The sequence below is a fragment of the Nannospalax galili genome, unplaced genomic scaffold (assembly GCF_000622305.1).
Source record: "Nannospalax galili isolate Female #2095 unplaced genomic scaffold, S.galili_v1.0 scaffold505, whole genome shotgun sequence".
Taxonomy (NCBI): Eukaryota; Metazoa; Chordata; class Mammalia; order Rodentia; family Spalacidae; genus Nannospalax; species Nannospalax galili.
In genome coordinates this window covers 1,181,694-1,205,473 of record NW_008352327.1, presented here as the reverse complement: position 1 = coordinate 1,205,473, position 23,780 = coordinate 1,181,694, and the positions used below count along the sequence as shown (strand labels likewise).

Sequence of the window (23,780 nt, the reverse complement as noted above, 5' to 3'; positions counted from 1 at the left end):
CTAGTTTCTTGCCCTTGGTGAATAGGTAACCAGACAGGAATATAAAAATATAAGAGATAAATTATTGAGAAACAGAACCCTACAAAAGAAAAAAGAAAAATTCTCTATTAAGTAAAAGGTTAGGGAGCAGGATATTTACATAGTGCCAAAGTCTCAGCCCCCAAAGGAAACATAAATGTTTATAATAGAGGGGTAGGACAGCCTCCATCTTAAATCATCAAACTTGGCCAGATAAATAGTACGACAACTTGACATGATAGTGGCACAGTGAACTGCAAACTGTTATCTTAGATTACTGTCAAAACGTTTCATTTGAATGTTCTAAGAGAGTAGGAGGATAGAGGAACAAGGTAAGGAATACCATGAGGAAACAGACAAATCCAGATTGCTGTCATACAAAGCAAATTCTTTAACTATTTTCAGAGCTAGTACCATGGTAGGGCATAGGGGGACTGATGTATCTTTTAAGAGTCAAAAAATGATGTGGGAGGCCATTCAAAACTCTAGTCCCCACTTAAATGCTTTTTTTTCCCTTTTGGTCTTTTTGAGACAGGGTCCTCCTGTAACCTTAGTTGGCCTAGAACTTGCTATGTAGACCAAGCTGGCCTCAAACTCAGAGGTCCACCTGCCCCTGCCTCCTGTGATGTAACCATAGAATTATAATCTGACCCAGCTTCTAAATTTATGCTAAAGAAATTGCAAACAAGGGTTGCCGGACAGTTGCACATTAGCATTCACTACAATATTATTCGTAATAACCACCAAATGCGTATCAACAGATGCCTGGATAAACATAAATATATATAATAGAATATTTCTCAGTCATAAGAAGAAAAGTTCTAGTGGCTAGAGGTGTAGCTCAGTGGTAAAGCACATGCCTGTAGGACAGAAGACTAAAACACAGGAAATGAACTGTTGAAAATACATACCACCATCCAACAAAACCAAAAATTCCCTACTAGCATGTACAAGGCCCTGGGTTAAATCCCTAACACCTTCTCCCATCTACCCAAAAGATAAGAAGTTTTCATATACACAACATTGGTGAGCTTTTGTAGGTAGAATGCTAAATGAGAGAAGTCAAACAAAAGAACAAGTATGACTCCATTTATATGCAATACCTGGAGTAGGCAAATTCATGCAGACAGAAATTAAATTAGAAGTTACCAGGGATTCGGGGAGGAGTGAGGAGTTATTGCTAAATAGGTACAGTTTCTGCCTGGGGTGGAAGTTTTGGATGATGTTTGCACAACACATCCGTTGAATTACAATGTGAAAATGTTAAAATACAAATTTCTACTATACAGTATATAAGAAAAATGTTAAAGGTTTGTCAAGCATTTAATAATCTTTTTTTTTTGGAGAGGAAGAGGGGAAGGAGGGATGGGGGTGAAAAGAAAAAAGGAAAAGAGGTTGCAATGCATAATTCTTTTAAAAATTAACTAGGGGCTGGAGAGATGGCTCATTAGTTAAGAGCACTAAGGGCTCTTGCTGAGGAACCGGATTCAGTTCCCCAGCATCCATATGGCTAACAACCATCTTTAACTCCAGTGTTTGGAACTCTGACACCCTCTTCTGACTGCTGCAGGCACTGTATAACAAGAGTGCACTTATACACATGCGGGCAATATACTCACACACATAAAATAAAAATAATAAAAGTTCATTAATTCATTAATGAACTGCACCTTCAACTGAACTTCCTGCAAGGCTGACCAACTGATTATCACTCTGGAGACTGTGGAGAGTTTGGAATGTTGCAGGTACAGGGTCTCACTATCATTTATCTCGGGCCATCTTTAGCCCCCTAAACAGCCACTCCTTACCCACCTCTGTTTCTGATCTAACATCCTGTGACTAACAGATAAAAACCTTTTAGAACGTATTAACAGCAGACCACCAGGTCTCACCAATCCAAAAGCTAAGAATGTCATCAGATAACATCTGAGACCTATAGTAAGGACCCTCCAGCTTTGCTGCAACCCACCTACTGCATGTATCCTCCAATGTATTTGAAAAGTGTCTTGATTTATGACTTTTCTTTGTTCTGTTACTATAACAATGTAAGACAGCTATTACCACGCTGGAACATGGAATCTGGGGTAACCTGAATCTGTGTTCCCGGGCCACAGTCACTCATATTTGGCTCCAGAATAAACTATCTCTTATCCCCTATGACATGAGAGTTATGCTTTTATGTCAACAAGTGCTTTGCCTGCATGTATGTAAGTACCTCCATGTTTGGAATTCCTGTGGCAGAGGTCATTAGAGGGCATCAGATCACCTGGAACTGGAGTTATAGATGGTTGCTAACTGCCCTGTGGGTCCTCTGCAAAAGCAGCCAGTGGTCTTAACACTGAGTCATTTCTCCAGTTCTGATAATGTATAATTATTGATTGGCAACTTGCTTCTAAAATAAAAAGCCATAGAAGATAATTTTAGGGGGCTGGGAAGATGGCTCAGTAGGTAATGAGCTTGCTGTTGAAGCATGCAGACTAGAGTTTGTATCCCAGCATCCACCTAAAGGCTGGGTGGCAATGGTGGTCCACCTATAATCTGGTGCTGTTGAGGTGGTAGGGCAAACTCTGTAACGAGATAAGTCAAACTGGCACGTGTTCTAGTTACTTTCTATTGCTGTGATAAAAAAACACTGACCAAAACTAACTTGGGGAGAGTTTATTTTACCTTTCATCTCTCAGGTACATCACAAAGGAACTCAGAGCAGGGACCAGGAAGCAGGACCTGAAGCACAGACCACAGAGGAACTCTGCTTACCGGTTTGCTCCCCTGGCCTGTGCCCAGTCTGCTTTCTTATACAACCTAGGAGTAGCCCACAGCGGGCTGGGCCCTGCAACATCACTTAACAATCGAGAAAATGCCCCAGAGATGTGGTCACAGGCCAATCCAATGGAGGAAATTCCACCTGAGGTTCCCTCTATCCAACTGTGTCAAGTTGGCAACTGAAGCTGTCTGGCACAGCAAGTTTTGGGTTCAAGTGAGAAATCCTACCTTGATATACAAAGTGGAGACACCTGACATCAACCTCTGGGTCTCACACATGTGTGCATGCATATATACATGTACACTATAAAACATACATACATATACATACAAAAAGTAATACTTTCAAATTCACATCACTCTATTTCCCAGAAATACTGCTATCAACATATGGGTCAAGTACTTTTAGCCTTTTTGTATGCATAAGGAAAAAAATAACTTTTTTTTTTTTGGTCTTTTTGAGACAAGGTCTCCAGCTGTAGCACCAGCTGACCTGGAACTCAGTATGTAGACCAGGCTGACCTTGAATGTTGGGCCCCCAGACTGGGGTACCCAACTTCCACGGGAGGCCGCACCCCAATAACTCAGTCCTCAAACCAGAAGATGCAACAAGTAAGAGGTTTATTCATCTATAGATGGACTTCTACCTTAATCATAAGGAGAAGTGAAGTATTCAGCTCACAAGCTTTTTTTAAAACCACACAAGCGGCGGCTGTGTGCCAAGTAGAGAAAGCGGCGGCTATGTGCCAAGCAGAGGTAGGGGGGCATTTCTGGGATGATTTCCAGCTTGGGCAAAGGAGCATGAAAAAGGTCAGCTCAGCTTGTTCTTAGCATTCAGAATTATTTTTCATTTTTACTTCCTTGTACAGTTTTTCTCAGGCCTGGGGGGTTTTAGTTTAAATCCATTATTCTGGGGGCTTTGGATCCATCATTCCCACCCCCTTTTCTTATAGTAAGATTTTAATCCTAAAATCTATAGATCTTCTGTTCCTTTTGAAGCATGGTATTGCTGAATAAGAACCAGAGCCTGAGTTACTGATAATTGGTGTCTGATAAATTGTAGCAGTTTATTGAGGATGCATGGTCCAAAAGTTAAAAGAAGGAGAAGAATTACCAGGGGACCTATTAGGGTGGATACTAAGGTAGTTAACCAGGGGCTTTTATTAAACCAGCCTTCAAACCATCCCTGTTTGGATTCACGTTCTTTTTGTCTTTTATCTAATCTTTGGCGAAGTTTAGTCATAGAATCTTTAACGACCCCTGAGTTGTCAGCATAGAAGCAACATTCTTCTCCTAGGGCTGCACAAAGTCCTCCTTCTTTGAGGAAAAGCAGATCTAGCCCCCTCCTATTCTGTAATACTACTTCTGAGAGGGAGGTTAGAGATTTCTCCAAGAGGGTAATTGACTGTTCTATTGCTCTAATGTCTTCATCTACAGCCATCTGTAAATCTGCATAATATTAGGGTCCCTGTATTAGGGCCGCCGTTCCAGTTCCTATCCCTGCTGCCACCCCTACTCCCAGAAGTATTGCTAGGGTCAGAGACACAGGCTCTCTTTTATATCTGCCTGGGTTTTGTTCATAAAACTGTTCTATGGAATCTGCGGGGTGATAAAATACTCGGGGCAGGAGCTTAATCAGGACACAGTAGTCTTGAGAGGTATTAAGGACCATACTAGCTACACAGGGAATTAACCCAGAGTTACATGCCCACCAAGCTCCTTGTGGAGGTAAGAGATAATAGTTCCCTTCCTCTGTGGGTACAGAAATAGTGGAGTTGCAAAGGTCAGTGTGGGTTGAAGGTGGGTTTCCCAAGCAGAGCCCAGACCCTGAAACTTCGGGGAGAGTCAGAGGGTGGGGATTTTCCCTGTGGCATTGATCGGGGGAAGTAGTATTATTGAATGTCCCTTGGATGGCTATTCCTTCATAATAAGGGGGAGCTGCCGCCAAACAAGATTCAGTCAGGTTTGGGTCTGTCTGTCTAATGGCCTTATACGCTCGTTGAATTAAATTGAACAGTCGATCCCCCGTAGGCAAAACTCTTTGATTCGGGGGGCTGGAAGTCTGTTTTGACAGAATATAGGCAGGGGAAGTGCCAGAAAAAGGGTTGGGGAGGTGCTGTGAGGTGGCTTCAGGTATTGAGGCTAGCAAGGGATTTGGGTAATTGGGGATGGGTTTCTGAATAGGCAGGATGGGGTTGGGACCTATGGCTGTCGGGTAGGAGGAGATATCTCTTTTAATAGTAAAAAGGAGGCCATCATCTACCCGTTCCTTATATAGTCTAATTCCCCAAGAATACCCCCTGTCCCAATCTGCAGCCTTTTTTCCTTGTAGGCAGATCTGGGCTTTCTTTGCTGAGGCCCGGTATCCAAGTTCCCCCAGTCTCAGTAGGAGAGCCTCCGTACCTTGCAGACAGCCAGCTTCTGTCTCAGCTGCTAAGAGGAGGTCATCCACATATTGAAGAAGCATAATCTGTGGGTTTCTTACCTGAAAGTCAGCCAGATCATGGTGTAGAGCTTCATCAAACAGAGTAGGGGAATTCTTGAACCCTTGGGGAAGTCATGTCCAGGTTAGTTGCCCCGATATTCCAGCTTCAGGGTCTTTTTATTCAAAAGCGAAAATGGGCTGGCTAGCCGGGCTCAATCTTAGACAGAAAAATGCATCCTTCAGGTCAAGAACAGTATACCACCTGTGACTGGGAGGCAAGGTACTCAGGAGATTGTAAGGATTTGGAACAGTGGGATGTATATACTCTATCCTCCAATTGACTTCTTTTAAGTCTTGGACTGGTCGGTAGTCATTTGTTCCTGGCTTTCTTACAGGGAGCAGTGGGGTGTTCCAAGGTGACTGACAGGGGTGGAGTATGCCTATTTGTAAGAGTCTTTGAATGTGGGGTCTAATTCCCTCTTGAGCCTCTCTGCTTATAGAGTATTGCTTGATTGAAACCGGGGTTACAGATGGTCTTAGAGTAACCATTATTGGAGGTTGGTTGGATGCCAGTCCCGGGCCTCCTGTCTCAGCCCATGCTGAGGGGAATTTAATTAGCCAATCAGATATACCAGGAGTCCCTGTTATTGGTTCTTCATATAACCGATGCTCATCTTCTAATCGTAGGGTTAATACCTGTAGTGGAGCTCCATCCATGCCGGCTCAAGTTTTTTTTGAGTCTTGAACTATTTTGTCACCAAGGGGTTATGGGAGAAAGATTTTTACTCATTAAAAATGAGAGCCTCTTGGTTTTTCATTGGCCTTTTTCTACCTCCTTTTCCCCAGTCTGCTAAGTTCACTGATTGCTGAGTCTGAAATCCATATTGCATATAGCCAAGAGTTTTCTGGAAGAATGCCAGGCTGACTGAAACAGCAACCTTTTGACCATAACTATGGGGTTGGGGAAGCCCACCCTGCAGTCATCTGTCATGAAACCTCTGGAATTTATTTGCACAAAAGGCTCATTGAGAGCTGACCAGTCTCAACAGCCATTCCTTTATTCCTACAGAGGCATCAGTCCTGCGCCTTCCATGTCTGCACAGGGAGGGGTCCAAAGACTGCTGTGCTTTGGTTAATCAGCAGGCCTGGCTTCCCCAGTGGGTGGAGGGCCTGGGGAGGGAGCTGAAGCCCTGAGTCAGGGCAAAGACTTCCAGTTGAGGTCACTCACTGAGCCACTCATCCTTGCCTGGAAAATACACATGGAGGGAAGAAAACAGCCTCCTAGGGACAGTAACCAGCCAAGGACAGGGAATGCCAGCCACTGTTCTTTTAAAAAAGCAGCGATGAGCTGTCATTTTAGCAGTTTCACCAAAAAACACCCTCTCAGCCTGCCTCTCAATGCTGTCCCTGTAGCCTTGTGTCCACAGAAACAGCAACTTACTTGTCCTTTTCTTGTTTGGACTCTTAAAATAGAAGCATCTCTCAGAGGTAGAACATATCAAAGAAAGCCGAGGCAAGACACATGTGGCTTTGTAATGATTGCTTTCTCTCAGCGGGGATCATGTGTCCAAGGATGGTTAATTAGGAAAGTTACTAAAATTTTGGAGGCTTGCTTTAAAAAGATGGAACACCTAGGGCTGGAGGGATAGTGCAGCCTTAAAGGCCAAGGCTAACACAAAAAGATGGAACACCTATAGCATTATGGAATTGTAATCACTCACAGATGTAAAGGACCTATAGTTTTTGAAGGGAAAGCTTATCAAATCCCTTTTATATGAAACGGAACTCATTAAAACTAGTGAATGAGAGGAGGAAGCTGGAGGATCAAGAGTTCAAGACTACCCTTAGCTACTTTGTGAATTTGAGAGCAACCTGGGGCACATGAAACCTTATCTCAAAAAAGCCAACAACAAACAAACAAAGAGACAGAAAAACCCACCCAAACCAAATCCCCAAATAAACAAAAACCAAATAAACAAAAACCTCTAGTGGAGACACAGAGTTTCGCCCACCATCGAGACTCAACCAAGGCTCTTCTGTGACATCCAGATATTTGAGAGACACTTTGAACATCTCTGTGGGCTCTCTGTATTGAGTAGCAGAGGGAGAGTGGCCTGAAAGAGAGGTGGGAATGCAGCCACTGTCCTAACCCAGGCCTCACGGCTTTCTAGAAGAACAAAATAATAACAAGGCATGTTTGCTGAGATCTACGATAAGCCAGGCTCTTGGCAGGAGTATGTACATTCTCTGATTTTATCTCCAAAACAGTTCTGTTAAGTAAATACTAATTTCCTTCCCATTTTACAAATGAGGAAATTGAGGTTCCAGAATAAGGCACTTGTTAAGAAACTCAGACTAGAGCAGATATTCTTTAACACTATCTGTTTTTTCTCACTAGATTGTTTTTAAAGAAAACTGATGTTTCTGTCCAGCCCTTTGCACGACAGGTCCCTGGAATTTCTGTGGGTTATAAATTTGGGTTTCAGTAGAGGCAGCTTCAGCACACATTGCCTTCAGTCTAGATTAATATTTTAGGAAAGGAAAGCAGAGTTTGAATTAAAATAGTTCTTTCTTGGCCATAGTGAGTATAGTCTCAGACACATGATGAAGTTCTATTTTCCTCCTGTCTTGCCAACTCTGGGTCATTATTTTTTTCTTTTCAAACCTAGCATAAATTTTCTAAATAAAAGACCGGCCCACTGTGACTAACAAACCTCATCTTAAACTATGAAACTGAGACAGGGAATTACTCTGCAAAGCAAAGCAGCACTGAGTTTTATTTAAAACAAACACAAAATTTAGGGCTTCATCGAAACATGCAAGCAATCTCTAACAGAAGAATAAGGAAAGAAAAGCAATGAATGAGAGCATTCTTCTTTCAGTTCAAAAGGTGCCAAGAGGTGAGGAATGTTTGATTCTCAGACGGGCAGGGAAAGATAACTGTTTTGTCACCAGTGAAGTCACCGTTGTCTAACCTTTAACAGCTAAAGAGCTATGAAATAATACCATTTTAGATTCTGAACTCTGTCTAAAGATGAGACGACTCCTCAAGATAGAAAGATGGAAACAGAGCAAGTGGCCAGCAGGCAGGCAGTGCAGGCTGGTTTGGCAGACAGTTGTCTCACCCCTGTCCATTTGGAAGAGCTTGTTGCATGCTAGGGACACTAACTCTCACCTTTCACACCACAGACTTTTCAACCGTGTTTTCTTTGTACCTGGTATCCTTCCCAGAGAAATGGCTTCATTCATTTGTGTTCAAATGTACCAAAGCTTTTGGAGTTCCAGTTTCCACCAGGAAGCTGTGCCTCACCTCTGTGTCATGCATACCCTGGGTGTTCATATATTACACTATTTTGGTTTTGCTTTGTAGCTGAGTCTTTTTTAAAAAACAAAACAATTTACGTTGCATGAGGTAGAGGCTTACTTTGTTTTTGTGACTTGATAGTTGTGTTAGCATCGTTTATTACATAACTCTTTTATTCTGTTGGACCCCCAGACTTGGGTACCCAACATTCACGGGAGGTTGCACCCCAATAACTCAGTCCTCAAATCAGGAGATGCAACAAGCATGAGGATTTATTGGCGTTTTGCAAAACGGACTCCCACCTCACTCGGAGGATAGAAGCCCAGAGCTCAGTTCACAGGTTTCTTTTAAAGACAAGCGGCGGCTATGTGCCAAGCAGAAAAGCGGTGGCTATGTGCCAAGCAGAGGTAGGGGGAATTTCTGGGATGATTTCCAACTTGGGCAGAGGAGCATGAAAAAGGTCAGCTCAGCTTGTTCTTAGCATTTAGAATTATTTTTCATTTTTACTTCCTTGTACAGTTTTTCTCAGGCCTGGGGGATTTTAGTTTAAATCCATTATTCTGGGGGCTTTGGATCCATCATGAACTCACAGAGATCTGTCTGCCTCTACCTCCGGAGTGCTGGGACTAAAGGCCTGTACCACCACATGGGGCTTTTTTTTTTTTTTTTAAAGACATGTTCCCGGTGTGGTTGCACATGCCTTTAATCCCAGCACTTGGGAGGCAGAGGCAGGTGGATCTCTGTGAGTTCAAGGCCAGCCTGGTCTACATACTGAGTTCCAGGACTGCAGGACTGCTGGGGCTACAGTGAGACCCTGTCTCAAAAAGACCAAAAAATAAGTAAAATGAAAAATAAAGACAAGAAGTTCTGGAACTTGTTCTGTAGACCAGGCTGGCCTTGAACTACTCCTGAGTGCTGGAATTACACTCAAATACCACCATGCCTGTAGTAGAATCCCTTGAAACACTGTCAAATGTACTCTCCCTTCATCCTTCCTTCCCTTTCCCCCTCCATTTCTGCCTTTTTTGAAACCCTTTTTTTGAGGCAGGGTCTTATGTACAAGTGGCTAGTCTTGAATTCTTTTCGCCTCCCTCAGCCTCCCAAGAGCTGGGATCACCAGTATCACCACCCAGCTTGGTTTTTGTTTAAATCTACTAGGCCAAACCTATGCTTATTTAACTGTATCTTACAGAGTACAAATGATGAAAAGATCTGAGTTTTCTCTGAGTGTACCATGAGACTTTAATGTGCCTCATTTTTAATCATTTGTAGTTTAACAAAATCGGACAAGCAGATACATAAACTCTTGAGATCTTAGCAGCTGCAGTATAATCTAGGGACACTGAGCACCTGGCCAGATCTAATACAGGCCATTGTTGGCACTGATTTTGCTAGCCATTCATTTAATAAATACTGTTTATGCTGCAGGGTCGGGTGCTGCGGCTACTAGACAGGGCTGGAGAGGTGGCTCAGCAGTTAAGAGCACTGGCTGCTCTTGCAGAGAACCTGGGTTCAATTCCCAGTACCTACATAGCGGCTAACAACCATAACTCCAGTTCCAGGGGATCCGAAGCCCTCTTCTGACCTCCACGGGTATTGCATGACACGGGTGCACTTACAATGGATGCAGGCAATACATTCATATACAGAAAATAAATCTTTTTTTTTTTAAGTGTACAAGAGATCAAATAGCTCTCTCTCTCTCTGAAGCTCACGTTGGAACAGAATCCCAAAAGCATTGCGTGACATGATGGAAAGGCTCCTAATCTACCCAATGAGGGATTCCAGAAGGACTTTATTTTCCATTTAGATGGAGACTTGCAGCTTGAATAGGAGTCATTCACACGTATACATGGGACAGGGATACCGACTGTGGTGTTACATTGTTCAGCGGTCAGTGGCCTAGGCCACTCTACCTCCCTCTGCCTCAGAGACAAGATTGTTAGACGTAGACGGCACCTGCCCGCTTAGGTCCATGTGGCTATTTAAAGCGCTTCCTTCGACAGGCTCGTCGCCAGGGTCAAACCAAGCGACAAGCCCCGCCCCCTCTGAGCCTTGGATCCCCAGTCCCTCAACTGTTTTGAACTAACAACGCTGTGTGGACACGTAAAATAAGACAGTTGAGCTTTCAGTGTCTCCGAATTTGGAGACCTCACCTTACGCCGAGGCGCTTCCCGGAAGGCTCGGGGAGAGCCTAGGCTACCGCACACCTCCCCCGTGACTCGCGTCCCAGAGGCCGGCGCGCCCAACGCACCGGCCAGCATGCGCCACTCTGATTGGTCCGTCGTCTCCGCTCGCCGGTCCCACGATCCAATCGGCGTAGTGCTTGCTGAGCAGCGCCTGGGTACACAGCGGCCTGGGAGACCCTCTGAGGGGGCGTGAGGCCATGAACCTGGGGTAAGCTGAGGGAGGTGCGGAATGGGGCAGCGGGGGGTGGAGACGCGGAGGACCGAGCCCGGCGCCTCAGCCACGGCCCGTGGCCCGGACGAGCTCGCAGGACTAGCGCGATTTCGTCCCGGAGCGCAGCGCAGCGGAGGTTCCCGGCAGGCCCGGGCCGCCTGGCCGCACCGCGGCCGGCTGCGGCTCCCGAGCCCGGGGAGGGTGGACCGGTCCCGCGGGGCGCCGAGACCGCTCGGACCTCGTGAGGGACCCGAGCTGGTGCTGCTGGGGAAGAGCTGCAGGTCCCGCGGAAGAGTGTTGTGTTCTCATCTGGGAACTGCCTACACCGGACAGCCTGCCCCTCGAGTACTTGACAGTTCCATTTGAGACGCTGCCTTCCGTCCGCCCTCCCCCTGGCTTTATTTCGTTTCGCTCACGTGAACACGAGCTGCCAATAATCCTGCTCCAGGGAAACCCTTAGCCTGAACCTGTTTCTTGGAGGTGTTTTCTTTAGCTGGTTGAAGCATCTTGAGTTCCTCCACCAAAGCAACACTGTAAATTTGGAGTTACTAGTCAGACCTTTCTCATCCTCCCTCTCTCATGACTGCTTGGTTTGGTTTTATCTCTTGAACCTCACTTTGCGAAGTTACTGTGAGTTGATCCATACTGTCCCCCGTCCTCCACTGAAAGAGTGAACTGTGCGGAAGGCTATTTTTTGTTTTCAGTGGCGTTTTTATTGAGGACCTAACAGAGAATACAGGTTTTGTTGGTAGTGTTCACTGTTTCTTCATGCCTGTGCTTTTGAGTCGCACATACAAACTATTAGTCAAAGTTCGTGGTACATTTATTGTGATAGGAACAAGAAAGTCACTAAATTACTTGAAGTATACCAAATAGGGTGGAAGTCTATGCTTAAACAGTTGATAACCTTGGTGACATTGTTAGACTTATTTTCTGGTGCCCCAGCCCTCCGTAGAATATGGTAGTTATGAGATCATCACATAACTAATAAATGGAAATTAATATGTCTTGCCCTTTTAACTTAGTAATTTTGGTAAGTGCATGATACTTTTAGTATAGAGCTACAAGTTAAAGGGTAGTGTAATAACTGCACTCATTCATTTATTGCTTACCAATAGCAAAAATTAAGTTTCCGCTTAAAAATGACATTACTGAAAATTTTTCTTCTCTTGGATTGGAAAATATTTTAAATTCAAAGACTACTTTGAGGGAGGTTCAGGCTGAAGGATTGGGAATTCAGGGCTAGCCTGGGCTACATGAGCTATGTCTTTAAAGATCTTAAACAAAACTGCTTTAATCTGCACATAATTCTTGTATGCAGAGGAATAGGTGTACTTTCAATGTTCACATGAATATTTCTGGTTATCTAAAATGTTGCTATTAAAATGACAGACCACCTTTTATATTGCAGAGATGGTTTAAAGCTTGAAACTGAATTACTGGATGGAAAAACTAAGCTGATACTGTCTCCATATGGTATGCTGTGTTGTTAGAAATCTAAAATATTAACTTTTAAATTTGCATGTGAAATGTGTAGTAGTTTACCAGACTTTTTGCTTGTAATAGAGATATTTAAATGACACTTCAAAAAAAGCTTTCTCTTAGTAAAGTCAGATTGTGGCAGCACGTCTCTCAGTATTCAGATTCATAAAATATATTCCATGTGTTTTGGTGTTTACATATGGCTGTTATCTTATTGCCTAATGAATGATACAGGCAGAGTTTAAGTAATTTTGTTCCTTGAGTGTAAATAAACTTTTGAATGAGGAAGTTAGATTTATAGTTGCTAAAGTCACTATGAATTCTTAAACTCTTGTACTTTGATAGTCTTCTTCATCAAGTTATTTGTCTGCCTCCCACCACAGTCTGTTTATAAATTTACCTTGGAAAGAAAACTAAAATAAAAATGAAATGGAAATTAATACTTGAACTACCACATTGTAAAAGTGGGAATACTCTAGCAGTACTTAAGGTTAACACTTTCAGGGATAGTATTTCTATTCTAGCATCTTAAACAATACTTAAAATTTTATTTTGTGACTGCCTTACTATGTTTTTGGTTGATAGTTTAGTAATTTTATTTTCTTTTGTAGAGCGTAAATCAAAAATTTCTGTGAAGGTAAGCCAAATGACTTTTGACCCTACTTTTTTTCACATGTAAAATAGCATTTTTCGTTGGTTTTATTTATTAAGAGAGTATCTTAATTGAACCCAGAGCTCACTAATATAGCTAGCCTAGTAAGCAGCTTGTTCCCAAGAGCCCCTGTCTCTACTTTCTAAGCACTGGAAATACAAGTGAGCCCCACACCCAACCAACCTTGATGTGTGTTTTGGGATCCAAGCATGATCCTCACAGTTGCAGGGCAGGAACTTTAACCACTGAGCCATCTCCCCAACTTGAACATTGTCTTTGTAATGTAATAAATATTGATAGAAGTAGGTAAAAGAGCAGAATAGTATAAAAATGTTTTATGACAAAGGCCTCATTTGATTAATTAGAATTAATCTCATCAACTAAACACTTGGGAAGTGATTTGTCAAGGTTGCTTTTCTTACTCAATAACCTGAACATAACTGAATCTTTATTAGGAAATCGATGATTTTTTGCAGTCTCCCTTCATTTTTCCTCTGTGGCAGTAAAGCTATAAATGGTGTTTAGAACTGAACTATTGTACATTGACCACAACATACCAAACCATCAGGGTTTTTTCTTAAAATAAGAATTTTATTTATTTAGTTTATGTGTGCTTTGCCTGCATGTATGTAAGTGCACCCATATATGCAGTGTCCACAGAGGCTAAAAGACTTCAGATACCTTGGAACTGGATTTATGGATAGTTGCTCGGCTGCCTTGTGGTGCTGAGAGCTGAACCCGGGTCCTCTGGAAGAGCAGCCACAAATGCTCGTAACCACTGAGACATCTCTCCCAACCCTAGGGTTTTTCTTTTTAAATAAATATTTTTAGAAGACTTTTAAAAATGTATTTCTGAGGTAATTAAAATGTGGCAAAATAATCCTAGTCAAATTGGAACTCCAGTAAGTAGATTATGTTCCAACAGATTTTCTGTAGTTGTAAAATTCTAGTCCACACTGGGCTCCATTTTGGCTTTATTTGCTCTCTTACTGAGAGGGAAACAGTAAAGCTCATCCTTGTTTTCCAGAGGTAAGAGTATCTGGTAGATAAATAATTGCAACATAACAAGAATAATATGAGTGCTAGGGGAGGGTTATATCTAGAAAGGAAAAGACACTGGAAAGTGTGACTCTTGCTGATTTGGGGACACCAGGAAATACATCATAAATGAGGTGGCATTTAATTAGAACTTAAAAGATGAAGGAGAGATTTATAGTTAAAGAAATGGGAACTATATTCCCAAACTCACAGAAAATAGTAAGCAAAATACCATGTTAGGAAATGCAAGCTAATTTGGAGAATGGTGTGTATCTTGTGGGAATAGGAGACATAAAACTTAGGTGGAAGAGTTTGAATGTGTGTTCAAGGACCTTGAACTGATGTGGCTTACATCTAAAGATGCGATTTCAACTCAGTCTGGCTTAGAACTCACTATCTTCCTGCCTTAGCCTCCCAGTACCAGAATAGGCATGCACCACCAAGCTCAGCTCATTAAATAATTTTTCACAAGGGAAGTAGCAATTTTTAAAAAATATTTTATTATTTTTATGTGTCTGTGTGTATTGCCTGCACCCATGTTGTGCAAAGCCTGCAAAGGACAGAAGAGGCTGTTGGATCCCCCGGAACTGGAGTTATGGACATTTGTTAGCTGCCACATGGATGCTGGGATTCCAACCCAGGTCTTCTGCAAGAACAGTTAGTGTTCTTAGCCACTAAGCCATCTCTCCAGCCCCGGGAAGTAGCAATTTTTCTTTTTTTTTTCTTTATTATTTTTATGTGTATGCATGTATTGCCTGCATGTAGGTATATGCACCCATGTTGTGCAATGCCCCCGGAGGTCAGAAGAAGCTGTCAGATCCCCTAGGACTGGAGTTACTGACAGCTGTTAGCTGCCATGTGGGTGCTGGGATTCAAACCCGGGTCTTCTGCAAGAACAGCCAGTGTTCTTAACCACTGAGTAATCTCTCCAGCCCCAGAAGTAGCATTTTTAAGAAAAGGCAGTAGGTAGTTCTGGAAGATAGACTATCAAAACAGGAAGACCTGTTAATTGCCAGTTATGGCATCTAGGAAGAACCTGGCGAAGCACTAACAGACTGTAGTTAGAGCCATGAAAAGGAGACAGAAATGAGAGGCTTTCAGCATCTGTTAAGGGAAAGCACCAACTTAGCAGATTGAGTGAGATAATCTGTTTAGAGGAAAAAATTCTCGCCTGTTATACAGAAAAGGCTCCTATGACCAAAAGAAGAGCATGAGAGATTAGCAGTGGAGATGAGCTGAGGGGTAGGTTTCAGTTACTTGAGCCAGAAGTAGTATGTTGAAAATTTGCTTGATTCACAAGTGGCTTTTTAAAAACTAGAATGTTGGGCTGGAGAGATGTCTCAGCGGTTAAGAACACTGACTGTTCTTGCAGAAGACCTGGTTCAAATCCCAACACCCACATGGCAGCTAACAACTGTCCATAACTCCAGTTCCAGGGGATCCGACGGCCTCTTCTATCCCCACGGGCATTGCACGACACGGGTGCACTTACCTACATGCAGGCATAACACTCATACACATAAAATAAAAATAACAAAATATATTTAAAAAACTAGAATGTCTTGCCAATGACTCAGTAGTTAAGAGCACTTACTGCTCTTGCAAAGGATCTGGGTTTGATTCCCAACACCCACATGGCGCTACAAACTGTCCTTAACTCCAGTTCCAGGGGAATCCGAAGCCCTCTTCTGACCTCTGCGGCATTGCATGACAAGGGTGCACTCACATGCATGCAAGGCAAGCTCACACACATAAAATCAAAATAATAAAATATTTTTTAAAAAAACTAGAATGTCTTGCCAATGTCATAAAATGAAAATTTAATGTAGTAACTGGCATTCTTCTCTTAAAATATTGGATGATCTTGCAACTAGGCTGTGTTCTGTACAGCAGTATCTGAATGATGGTAGATGGGGAAAATGCCCTTCACATCATCCCAGTTCCCATTCGGTCTACCTCATAGTAAGTTTGCCACTCCTCACTTTACAGTTATTAAAATAGCTACAGGGATACAAAGGTAAAATGGAGTTTGATATACTGGTGTTTAAAAAAAACACCTCAAGCCAGAGCTGGAGAGATGGGTCAGTGGTTAAGAGCACATACTGCTCTTGTAGAAATGCTGGTCTCCAGCATCACAGGGAGCAGCTCACACTTGCCTGTAACTCCAGCTCCAGGAGTTCCGACTCCCTCATCTGGCCTTTGCAGGTACTGCATTCATGTACACAAACCCACACTCAGACACATAAAATAATAAGAATTTAAAAAAACAAAACCAAACCAGAATAAACAGTGAGATGACAAGTTTAATAAAAACAATCTCATAACTGATGCTATAAGGTTTATTTTGGAAAGTGGGGTGAAAAGAGATTGACTGGTCAGTGTGGTTTGTATATCTTGGAGTTTCTTGAAAGAGAAGGAAAATTTGGGTATGATAAAACAGATGAGAAAGCTCTTAGGGCATCTAAGCCCTAAGTAGTAATCTGACAGCAAGGATCTTTTCCTAATCATTTTTGTGTTCCCAGCACTTCTTATACTGTTAAGCAACACAGCATTGTTTACAAGATTGTTGAATTATTGTAATGGGATTTAGTAGATGAAATGGAGGATAGGTGAGATAGGCAAGATGTAATTTAGTAGTGAAAACCAGAACTTGGGCTTGTCATCATGTAAATAAGATAAAGATATTTCAAAATAAGAAACAGTCAGTATATACTAATTAGCTAAGGAAGACCCTGGAGGATGAGGGTCAAAGATGACTCTGTAGTCACTGGTCTGAGATTATAGCAGTGGTGCTGCAGAAATGGAATGTTTTTGAAAGGGAGGCTAATTTGAGGATAAGAATAAAGAATTTGTGGCATAAGTTATTCAACCAAATTTTAATGAATGCCTGCCCTGTACCATCACATTGGGGGTACAGGGTAAAGAGAGGTGAAGAAAATAGACAAAATCTTTTCTTTGGAGTTTATATTAGAATGGTATGAGATGCACAGAACTGAGAAAAGTAAGTAAATATTACAGGGCAAGTGTGCGGAGAAAAATGGGCAGAGCAAGATCACCATAAGCACATAGCAAACCGTGGAAGGAGTAAGTAATGCTACAGAGGTGGGAGGGTGACCAGAACAGGTGGTTGGGGAAAGCCTCACTGAGCAAAGGTTGGAAGGAAGTGAGGGACAGTGAGCCATGTTGAATCTGAAGTTAGAGCATTCTAGGAATAGAGACTGACTAGTGCTAAGGTTTCATTTGGCAGGAGACAGAGATAGAAGGCAAGGTCAGGGACTGGTGATGGCTCAGCAGCTAAAGGTGCTTGCCGCCAAGCCCGATGAACTAAGTTTGGTCCCCTGGAACCATATGGTAGGAGAGAACCAACTCCTGAAAGTTGTCCTCTAACCCCTCCCCTCATAAATCAATATTTTTTTTTGGTGTTTTTGAGACAGGGTCTCCCTGTAGCCCCAGCTGGCCTAGAACTCACTATGTAGACCAGACTGGCCTTGAACTCACAGAGATCCACCTGCCTCTGCCTCCCACGCCCAGCTGCAAATCAATATTTTTAAAAAAAAAGAAATGAGATCAGATATAAGAGCTAATGGAGGTCAGAGTGGTAAGGGTAAGTTACTGTGAGACGTTCAGCTCTTTGCCTCCAAGTACAAGAGATCGTGGGAGGCTTTTGAAGATAGCAACATGATTTTACTAAGATAGGGAAAGCACTGGTTCCTCCTGTGATAACTGGGAAGCAAGGATAGCAGTTAACAGGTTGCAGTGATTCAGATGAAAGTCAATACCTGCTGGGCATGGTGGTGTATGCCTTTAATCCCAGCACTCTGGAGGCCGAGGCAGGTCGATCTCTGTGTTCAAGGCCAGCCTGGTCTGCAAAGTTCCAGGCCAACTGGGGCTACAGAGAGACACTGTCTGAAAAAAGACCAAAAAAAGAAGAAGAAAAATAATACCTTGGGGCAAAGGAGTAAGGAGTGATGCTTGGGGTGGTCAGGTTTTTGGAATATGTTTTGAAGATGCAGCAAAGGAGTGTGTGATGACAGATTAAATGAAGTACATGCATGGGGAGTCAGAACTGCAAAAAAACTGGCCTGGGTAACTGAGATGGGGAGGAAGTTACTGAGGGCAGAAGGGAGATGAGTTCAGCTTTGGAGATGCTAACTTTGAAGTTTCTATTAGAACTCCATTGGGGGTCTGGAGAAATAGCTTTGTCGGTAAAGTGCTTGCCACATAAACATGAGAAAATGAATTCCAACTGCCAGAGCAAGTGTCTAAAAACTGGGTGCAGGGGCTGGAGAGTTGGCTCAGCAGTTGAGAGCACTATACTGTTCTGACTAGATTTAGCAGTATAGACGTTTGGGACCCTGAGCCATTTTGGTGGAGCGGTATGGGTAAAAGCTTGGTTGATTAAAAAGACAAAATAAAATCAAGATGATGATGGTGGTGGTGATGATATTGGTATTGGGGTCCAGGTCACAGTAGGCAAGTTCTCTACTACTGAGCTGTTTTACTTTTTGAGACAGTCTTACTAAGTTGCCTAGACTGGCCTTGAACTTGTGATCCTCCTGCCTCAACCTCTGGAATAGCTGGAATTACAGGCCTGCATCCCCAGGCCTGGCTTAAGATCAGGAGTTTTTCAAGATGGTAAAATAATAGCATCATGTTTGTATTCAGATGCTTGTGATACAGCTGAAAAGGAGAAAAAGATGTGTTTCAGAAGGAAGTAAAGAATTTCTAGGGAGAGAGAACCTCTCTCAGGAAAGGCTTAGATTGTAGATAAGGACAAGCAGGTTAAGTACAAATGCCAGCACAGATTTAATGACAGAATCTTGAAGTTGTCTTCTGAATACTTTTGTATAAGATTTTCAGTGAAATATTCAGATCTTCAACTGAGAGTAGAGTGGAAGAAGAAAATATTAGGAGTTTTGTGAACAAGAAGATTGAATAATTACTAAAAGAGTGAGAGAGTAAATGGACATGGGAGATGTGACTGCCAGGTAACATGGAGATCCTATTCAATGTTCTTGGTTATGAATGTAAGTGAAGCCAGTCAGCTTGGTTTCTCCATGATGCAGTCATAGACTAGGGAAGAGTTGCTAGAGTTGGGATTTGTTCAGTATGTGTGACAGAAAACAGAACAAAGAATGGAAAAGAGATGGTGCTGGTTGATGGTGGAATTTAAGATTGTTATGAAGGGAAATGAGAGCAAGGGGGAGGTGATAAGATAGAGTCTAGGTAAATGAAATATGGTAGATTCTAGCACAGATAAACAGTTTTTGGAATTGGGATATGGGAGAGTGAGTTGGAAAATGAGGTGGTGGTTATTGTCCTTTGCTTGAAACATCATGGAGAGGTTGCAACGTGGGGAGTTAACAAGGTCAGTGTAAGATCACTGGGGGGATAGGTGAATTCACTTGGAGAACACAGGAGCAGAGTTTAAGGAAATGAAAGGTCAGGAGGTGGGAACAGCCTGTGTGAATGTGAACACAGTAATAACACAGAACTTAAGAGAGTGACAGGGGCCGGAGAGATGGCTCAGCGGTTATGAAAACTGGCTGTTCTTGCAAGAGTTCAGGGTTCGATTCCCAGCACCTGCATAGCTGCTAACATGTTCCAGGGGATCCAACACCCTTTTCTGACCTCCATGGGCCTTACACAATACAGGTGCACCTACATACATGCAGGCAGTACACTCATACACAGAAAATAAAAATAAATAAAATTTTAAAATATTTTTAAAAAGAGAGGGTGACAAAAAGCCAACATAGTTAAGGAGTAAGGGCTAGTAGCCTACAGTCTACAGATGGATGTGAGAAAAGAGGGAGGGAGTACTATAAGTCTATTGATAGGAAATCCAGAACTACAGCAGAGCGTAGGTGACCTGTAACTTAGAATTTTATTTGTATTCTTCATTACCTGGAATTAAAATAATACTTTCTCAGTGAAGCTTTCAAATGAAGGTCTGCAAAAGTAAACAATATCTTATGGCTATAGAATCTAAATAATAGCAAAATGAAAAAGTTTAGAGGCCTAATTTATCACAGATTATTCAAATAAAGACGATTGTTAACTGGTTATAGTGGTTTACACTTGTAATCTCAGAACTCTGGAAGCAGAGGCAAAAGGATCACAAGTTCAACACCAGTGTGGCTTACATAGCAAGACCCTGTCTCAAAACAAAAAAGATCATGTCAGATTTTTTTCATGGACTGTTAAAAAGAATGGACTTCTGCTGTCTTCACAGATGGGAAATAAGATCAAGATTGCAAAATGTCCTTTAAGAACAAAACAAGTTGGACGTATTCTGAAATCAACTCAAAATACTTACATTGGGAATGAAACTCACTTACAAAAGAAGATAATTGGTTCTGAAATTTTACAGGCAAATTGTGAAAAAAGTAAACTGACATGTTCACCCACTAAGAACTTATGTAAGCAGTATGCAGATAAAGACTGTCTTCATGTCCAGAAAGAGATTTCACCTGCAACTTCTAATATAAAGAAGATTAGAGATGCCACAGAATCATGTCTAGAGGCTAAACAGGGGCCTTTTGAAAAATACGTTACAGCTGAAAACATGAATAGCAGTTTAGTGTGTCTCACACAAGACCAACTGCGTCAGATTCTAAGGACTATAAACCAAGGAAATGGGTCTATTTCTCTAATTGAAAATGGGAAGGAGGAAACAAGTAAGATTTTTCTTCAATTTTGTTGACTATTAATTTTCTCAATATGTGCTTTAGAATTTCAGATTCATTGGCTTTTTTTGTAAATGCCTTTTAAGTAATTATTCTTTTAGAAGACTAATATGTAAAATTGCTTTTATAGTTATGTCATTTAAATTTGTTTAGTTTTGTTTTATGTGTATGAGTGTTTGCCTACATGTATGTAAGTGTACCACATGTGTATAATGCCCACAGATGACAGAAGAGGGTATTGGATCCCCTGGAACTGGAGTTATGGGCAGTGTTAGCCACCATGTGGATGCTGGGGAGTGAACCCAGGTCCTCTGCAGGAGCAGCTAGTGCTGAGTCATCAGCCCCAGTTATGTCATATATTAAGATTAATACTCAAAATAGATAAATCTTAAGGTAACTGATTTCTGGACTAGAGCAATGACTCAGCAGTTATTTACATAAGCCAGATGTGTGCACCTGCAGTCCCAGCACTCGGGAGGCTGAGGCAGGAAGAGTGGCACAGGTTGAAGGCCAGCTGGGGCTACATATTGGAATCCTGTCTCAAAAATAGAAAATAATAATTACCTAAAATTATTGAAAAAGATAAGCCTTTGGTGTTTCAAATGAAACTTAAGAAAACCTTACTGTGAGGACTTGAGTCACTGAAAAACATTGTTCTTCCATTCATACAAAGGTTGACTATACCGTGTTGACTTTAACTAGTGTAATTCAGTTTTATTCATAGGAATAGTAAGGTAGTGTAGGCTTTCTGTTTACTAGTCAGTGTTGTTTTAAAAACCTAATTTCAGCTTTGAGCTAAGGAATTGTGAATATGAAAGAACTAGAAGTATCACATTTTTATTAGGTCATGTTAACCTGGAGTGCTGTGTATACTAGGCAAGCATTCTGTTAGTTCACTTATGTTCCTAGCCCCTGCTTTTCTGTTTTTTTGCTGTTTTCTTTCTTATTTGATACAAAACGTTGTATGGCTGTGACCATGAGCAAGCTATTTAATCTCAGGACCTCTATTTCTATCTTTTTTAAAAATAAGGTCTCACCGGGCATGGTGGTGCATGCCTTTAATCCCAGCACTCAGGAGGCAGAGGCAGGCAGATCTCTGTGATTTCAAGGCCAGTTCAAAAAGATAAAATAATAATAATAATAATAATAATAATAATAATAATAATAATGTCTCATAGCCCAGGCTGGCTTCTGTCTCATGGCTGAGGATGGTCTTGAACTCCTGATCCTCCTCCCTTTACCTTCTAGGTGCTGAGATTATAGGTATGTAGTATCATGCAGGTTTATGTGGTGCTGGGGCTCAAACCTAGGGCTTTGTGCATGCTAGACAGGCAGCCTGTATCAAATGAGCTACCTCTCCAGTCTGTTTTTTTTTTGTTTTGTTTTCTGTTTTGAGACAGGGTATCTTGTAGCCCAGGCTGACTTGAACTCTGTATGTAGTCAAGGCTGGCCTTGAACTCCTCATCCTCCTGCCTCTGCTTGCTGAATGCTAGGATTATAGGTGTGTACCAGCATACCTGCAGTTTTTCTTTTTTTGGAAGATACTAACCTCAAAGATTGTTGTAAGAGTTAAATTAGATAATATATAATTTGTCTCTGATTTTATTTCTTGAGACTGGGTCTTACTCTGCATCCCTACCCTGGCCTCAAACTCCCAGTGATCCTTCCTGCCCCTGCCTCCTGAGTGCTGGTTACATTACAGGTAGGGGCCACCATAGCTGTTAAGACTGCTATCTTTAAACTATATGGAATATGCCAGGTTTAGGTATATAATTGATGCATTCAGTGTTAATTTTAAAACATGTACTGTATTTCCTAGGTCAAGATAATTTACATTTAAACAATATTCCTAATCAACCAAAAGATGAGAACATTATAGAATTACTTCAGAAAACTGAAATTGTTTCACCTACCCCAAATGAAAACAAACATGTCTACAATAAAGATCAAGAGGCAGCTATAGAGTGTGAGCAGAAAGTCACCAGGTATGTGACTCACATCTGTTTTCTGTGCTTTCTGGGGAGTGTGTTTTGCTTTTCCTTTGCTTGTGTGTGAAATACTCTGAAGACTTGGCTATTTAAATGCTTATTGCTTAATACATACTCAGCCATTCATATAGAAACATAATGATAAGGTTTCTGGGTTTTTTATGTTTTGCCTTAGAGAGAATGAATGGAAACCAGCTGGCATATTCAGCACTCTGGGGGAAAGGGAACGTGATAGAAGTTTGTTGGAAGCAAAAAGAGCCCAGTGGAAAAAAGAGCTAGGTAATTTTTATACCTTTTATTATAGTTTTGTTGGCTTATGGAATATTTAGTTATCTTTTAGCATATTATCTAGCCTTTTTTGGTAACATTTGACCTCTGTAGTTCTCTGCAAATGCCTTCTCTTCACCTCTGAGGGTACTGAGTGACATGGGTACACTCATGTACATGCAGGCAAAACACTCATACACATAAAAATAAATAAATAGAAAAGTAATAAACAGCTGAAATAAGGGATGAATTGATACTGAGTGTTAAGATGACAAAAACAATGCATAAAATTGTAGTAGCAATATTGGAAGGTTTGGAGGAAGGATTTGTGTTTATATCACAATTACAGCTTTAAATAGTTCATTTAAGGGCTGGAGAGATGACTCAGCAGTTAAGAGCATCCACATGGCAGCTAACCGTTCTTAACTCCAGTTCCAGGGACTCCAACACCCTCTTCTATGCTCAGCAGGTATTGCTATACATGCAGGCATAACATTCATACATATCAAATTTAAAAAAAGTTTTTTTAAAACAGTTCATTTAATACATTTAACCTAGCAAATACAATACCATCCTTCTAAAACAAGACGTTACTTCTTAAACAAGATGTTCCTTCTTAGAACTGAATGACAAGCATTTTATGCTTTTATATTGTTGTAAACAGTTTATGTATTTTACTTGATACCATTAGTAAAGGACATCTCTAAGTTGTGTGTTCATTAATTTTCTTGGAATTTGAATTTATACATCTCTG

At 41.6% G+C, this 23,780-nt stretch overlaps 1 protein-coding gene across 11 annotated transcripts in view; it reads left to right on the top strand.

The window, feature by feature from the left end:
• The first annotated feature begins 10,838 nt into the window (after nt 1–10,838).
• Ccdc66 (coiled-coil domain containing 66) overlaps nt 10,839–23,780 on the top strand; it is a 46,974-nt gene continuing 34,032 nt past the window's right edge. For 8 of the 11 annotated variants that reach the window (XM_029554185.1, XM_029554181.1, XM_008849297.2 and 5 more), the window contains exons 1-6: nt 10,839–10,907; nt 12,322–12,386; nt 13,004–13,029; nt 20,318–20,762; nt 22,591–22,756; nt 22,935–23,038. In XM_029554185.1, the coding sequence (XP_029410045.1) occupies nt 10,897–10,907; nt 12,322–12,386; nt 13,004–13,029; nt 20,318–20,762; nt 22,591–22,756; nt 22,935–23,038 (817 nt within the window). In that variant the 5' untranslated portion in view covers nt 10,839–10,896. Of the gene's footprint in view, nt 10,908–12,321; nt 12,387–13,003; nt 13,030–20,317; nt 20,763–22,590; nt 22,757–22,933; nt 23,039–23,780 lie in introns of those variants that run through there. The other 3 variants (XM_029554182.1, XM_029554183.1, XM_029554186.1) reach the window with 3 other exon arrangements.